General features: G+C 42.5%; 1 protein-coding gene across 1 annotated transcript in view; it reads left to right on the top strand.

The window, feature by feature from the left end:
* The window catches only part of FAM198A (family with sequence similarity 198, member A), a 31,278-nt gene extending 28,970 nt beyond the window's left edge, over positions 1 to 2,308 (top strand). The window contains exons 3-4 of the mRNA XM_008569849.1: positions 1,069 to 1,172; positions 1,814 to 2,308. Coding sequence (XP_008568071.1) covers positions 1,069 to 1,172; positions 1,814 to 2,024 — 315 coding nt within the window. The 3' untranslated portion in view covers positions 2,025 to 2,308. The remainder of the gene's footprint in view (positions 1 to 1,068; positions 1,173 to 1,813) is intronic.
* The last annotated feature ends 2,948 nt before the right edge of the window (positions 2,309 to 5,256 follow it).

The following is a 5,256-nucleotide window of genomic DNA, read 5'->3' on the forward strand; positions in this document are numbered from 1 at the left end:
CTGTCCCCTCCTCCCAGAGCGACTTTTCCTTCTTCTGGTCAAAGGCAAATGTCCCCGAGAGACGTAAGGCTTTTATATTCATCATTTCTCCGTGGTGGGCAGCCCTTTCACGGATCCTTCAGGACAGCTGTTTTTGGAGATAGGAGTCACGAGGCTTGGAGAAAAATTTGATCCCTGATAGGTAGAGGTGGGTGAGGAGAAAGAAGAGGCAGAGAGAGGAGAAGCTGGGGTCCAGGAGACAGAAGTTCATCAAATAAGCCTATGACCTGGGGGGATGATGGGACATGGCCACGGAATTTTGGAGAACAGGTGGGAATGGAATGTGTGCATGGATGGGAATGGGCGCCAGAAGAGGCGGCCTCCCGTTCCCAAGCACACCATGTGTACTGAAGAGTTCTCTGTGGCTAATTTTAGTTTTGAAAATGTTTAGGAGATGCTACGCTCTTCTCCTGTGGAACTAGAATATGGTCAGTGCTTTCTGAGGATAAAGGACATCGTTGTGTGTTCTAGGTGATGCTCAGGGGAATGCCCGGGTCACAGGGGCACAAAGGGGTGAGCGTGCGTGTGCGTGTGCATGTGCGTGTGATACATCATGAAGCTGATAGCCCTGATGAGTAGACTACCACTGCACCTGCCAATTCCCACCCATGCTCTCCACCCTTCAGCCACCCAAACAGGAATCAGTCCTTCTGCCTGGCAATTTAATAAGTGGTGCTCTGGCTTAGCCCTATGGGTCCAGGCTTGAGCCAGCCCAGCTACTTATTATCTGTGTGATCTTTTACAAATTGCTTAACTTCTTTGTGCCTCTGTTTCTGTACAAAGGGACTAATATGAGTGCCCCCTCCTAAGGCTGCTGAGGGGATAAACTGAGATGATCCCTGTAGGCACTTAGCACAGTGCCTGGCCAGCACAGACTAAGTGCTCAGAGGTGGGGGCCATTTGGGAAAGCAGCAGGGTCGACTGTGACACTGACAGCTAAGGGCCCCCAGCCCCTTAACCCTGACAGAGCCCTTAGGTGCCAGCTATGCTGTGCCCTTACCTCCTCTTTGTCCATCTTCTTCCCCTGAGGTCCGGAGCAGCGATCCATCTCATCTGGTCTACATCGATAACGCCGGCAACCTTCAGCACCCTGAGGACAAGCTGAACTTTCGGCTGCTAGAGGGCATAGATAGGTGAGGGTTAAAAGGGTTGGGTGGAGGTCCACAGGACTGAGGCTTGATGGCCCTGCTGTGGACTGTGGGACCTAGAACTGTGGCTCCTGAGAAGTCCACAGTCCATCAGAGAAAAACTTTGGATCTCAGCTTCAGAAGGAGGTAGTGAGCCCTGGAAAAGCTGAGAGGGGACACAGTTGGCAGGGCCTACCCCTAATACCCACAGGTCTCCTGTCCCTGCAGAACGCCAGCTGCCCTGATGGGGTGTGGGAAGGCTATCCCCTTCCCTTGCCCTGGTGGAGAGTTCACCTGGGAAGCCTGCCATTCCCTGCTAGCTCCTGGCAGGCAGCTCAGGCTTCCTAGGCTCTTTCTGGCCCTGTATTTGCCAAGCATAGCCCAGGATAGCAGAGTTGGTTCATCTCTCTAAGATGTTTCTTCTCTGTGGGATGGGACCCATCAAAAAGCTCTATCCCCTGCTTTCACAGCAGAGCAGGTCATAGGATCCTCTCATAACAAGAGAGCGGGCACAGGACTGGGGATTCCTCAGGCCAACATTGCTAGGGTTCCCCAACTGTGCACTTTCTGATCATCTGGTCTCACCTTTCACTGGAACTCACTTTTGCTTTTTCTTCTGTTATGGGGCCCTGGGGACTTTGCTCCAGGTTTCCTGAGTCTGCCGTGAAGGTTCTTGCATCAGGGTGTCTACAGAACTTGCTGCTCAAGTCACTGCAGATGGACCAGGTGTTCTGGGAAAACCAAGGCAGGGGCCAGAAGCTGAAGCAGGTCCTCCAGACCCTGGAGCGGCGAGGACAGGTCCTGCTGGGACACATCCGGAAGCACAACCTCACACTCTTCAGGGACGAGTACTCATGAGCCCTGCCAGGCAGGGCCCTTGCCTTGCTGGTGGGCTACCTGACAGCACAACTCTGAATGGAGGAGCTCCATCCTGATGGCCACCTTTTCTTGGGCTCACTCATCTTGAGGATACATGGGAAAAGCCAGAACCCAGAGGGGCATATGGATGTTACGGGATGTTTCATTTGCCTGGGCTGGTGGAGGTGGTGTTGGGTTTTCAATTTCACTGCGTTCCTTTCTGCCTTCGGGCTCTGGCTATTTACTCCCTTGCACCAATAAATACATTCCAGAATACTATAAAATTGTGCATCTCACATGCATATGTAGAGCTGGACAACTCTGTGAATGTGTGTGGAGGCATGTAAGTATGTGTGGCATGTGTGCACACCGGCACGTAATACACGAGACAAAACTAATAAAGGATCCTCACAGAATTGTACTTGTGGCCCAAAACTGCTCTGGCTGCAAGTAGACTCAGGTCTAAGAAATGAAACATTAAGCATTTGTCCTTACAGGCTTTAAATTTTCAATTCTTACTCCATTATGTTTTTTGGTTTAAAAATTACAAAAGTTCCCTAAAATCAAATTCATAAATAATAGAAGCATATAAGACAAAAAGTGAAAGTTCCAGAAACTCCCTAGAGATGTGTACATGTGTATGTTAGTCACACTCACACTACATGCAAATTAAAAAATAATAAAAGTGGGATCATCCTTTGTCAACTATTTTTACGTTACTATATTCTATATCAGCCATCTGAATTGACCTAATTTTTATTGATAATTAAATGAAATTCCAAGGCAGAAATGTTTCAGCTGTTCCCACAATAATGAACATCTAAGTGGCTCCAGTTTTTCACCAGTTACAAATAATGCTGCCATGAACATCACTGCAAGGCATGCAAGTATTTCTGCCAGCTAGATTCCTGTAAGTGAATTTCTGGGTCAAAGGGTATGAGTACTCTTTTTTTAAGGAAAACTGCCACATTGCTCCCTGAAACGGTGGTGTTAATTTACCCTTCTACCAAGAGGGTAGGGGACTGACTGTTTCCCTATGCCCTTACCAACACTTGGTATTCTCACTTTTTTGTTTTTTATCTATCTAATAGGGAAACCTATTTTAAAAAATGCATTTGCTTAATCACTACTGAAGTTATCTTTCCACTTATTATTCATTTGTGTTTTCTTTTCTGTGAGTTGTCTTTTTCTTCTAAGATGTTTCTTCTTTCCTTGTTAATTTGTTAGAGATCTTTTAATCCAATTAGTGTGATCAATCTTTTCTCTGCTAGACACGTTGCAAATGTTTTCTTCCAGTCTGTCATTTGTCTCTTGACTTTGTTTATGGTATCTATTGCCAAGCATAAAATTTTAATTTTCATGTAGTCAAATTGCTTATCTTTCCCTTTCAGTCTTCTGAGTTTCATGCCTTCTTAGGAAGTCTGATGCTACGTCAATATTGTTGAAATAGTCTCCTGTTTTACTCTAGTATTTATACAGTATTTCTTTTATATTCACTCTAAATCCATATAAAATTCATATTTGAGAATGGGTAGTCAGTTGTTCCAACATCATTATTCAATTGTCCACTCCTTTCTACTGATCTGAAATTATACTCTTATCATATACTAAATTCCATTTGTTCATTCGTGAACTCTGTTCAGTTCCATTGACTTTTGTTTTTTTCAGTTCCTGCAATAATATGACACTGTTTTAATAAAAGTTCCCATTTCTGTTTTTTTTTTTTTTGCTACCTGGTAGGGCAAATTCCCATCTTTTTATCCCACTTCAACTTTTTCCTTTGCTATATTTGTGCATTTGTCTTAATACGAGAATGTCAATCTATGAAGTGTACTACCCTCTCCCATTGTCCTCAAAATCCCATTGGTGTTTTGATTGGGATTGTATCAAATTTATGGATTAATCAGTGAGAATTTGACTCATTTGAATATTGAGTGCTCTCATTTGGGGACTTGGTTTACCAATTCACTTACTCTTTGATAATTTCTAGTAACATTTTAAGGTTATTTTCAACAAGCTCATTTTAAAGACATTTTATAACTTTTACTGCTATTGAGAATGTGTTCTTTTTCCTGATTAGATTTTTTCTAGATAGAGTTTTAGATGCATATCTTAGAGTTTTTAAGTAGAAAAATCATATTTTCAAATAATGATAATTTTACATTTTGATTTCACAGTTGTGTGTGTGCACGCATGTACTTCTCAATTATTTCGGTTGTCTTAGTACTTTGGTTGTGATCTCTCTGGAGGAAAGTTAATAATAGTAACAACAGCAAGCATCCTCGTCTTATTCCTGACTTTAATGGGAATACCTCTATGGTTTTACCATTGGGTATTATCAGGTTTAAAGAAGTCATTTCTGATAAATGTATTTTATCAAGTTAAGGAAGTTTCTTTTTATTCTTAGCTTACTGAAAGAATTTTTCAAAAATCAAGAATGGGGATTGAATTATATTAAATGCCTTTTCAACATCTATTGAACATAGTTTTTTCTCTTTTATTTTCTAATGCTGAAAATAAATGTATCTGGCTGAAGTATATCAGTCTTTTAGGAACTATAGGTTTTAATTTGCTAATATTTTATTTAGAATCTTTGCATACATATTCACATGGTCTAAGGTTTTTCTTTTCTTTTTGGGCACTCCATGGCTATCTCATTATTGAATTTAAGCAGACCTCATAAAATGAATTCAGAACTTTGTCATTCTTTTAATGTGTTGGGACAATTTAAATTTGAATCATTTATTACTCAAAGGTTTTACAGAACTCTCCCATAAAACCACCTGGGCCCTGTGCTTTTCATTAGATCTTTTACAACCTTTTCAAGGAGCTTCCAACCTAGTCTGGGACGGGCAGTGGTGGGCTTACAATCAACCAGTTTCTATTCAACGGTCCCTGCTCTGCCTTCTGCCTGATGGACATACATTCAGCCAGAGGTGGAAGTGAAACACTTGTTGCCCTAGAAAACAGCAAGGAGAGAGGAATACAAAGAAACAGTTCATTGTCAAAGCAGAGTTGGGGCTCTCACATCACAATGAGACTCATTCTACTTTGTGACTTAATCAGCCCCCTTGAAAAAAGAAGAGCTAATAGTGTCTCACCACTAAGACCCACAATGTCTGCAGCATCAGCCCAATAAGGTGAGGACTTGGTCAATGACTGTGAGTTTCGCTATTTTTTGTCCCCCTCTTCCAACTCAGGACTAACCAGAGGAAGCCAAATATGCTCCCCT

The sequence above is a fragment of the Galeopterus variegatus genome, unplaced genomic scaffold (genome assembly GCF_000696425.1).
Source record: "Galeopterus variegatus unplaced genomic scaffold, G_variegatus-3.0.2 Scaffold536, whole genome shotgun sequence".
NCBI lineage: Eukaryota > Metazoa > Chordata > Mammalia > Dermoptera > Cynocephalidae > Galeopterus > Galeopterus variegatus.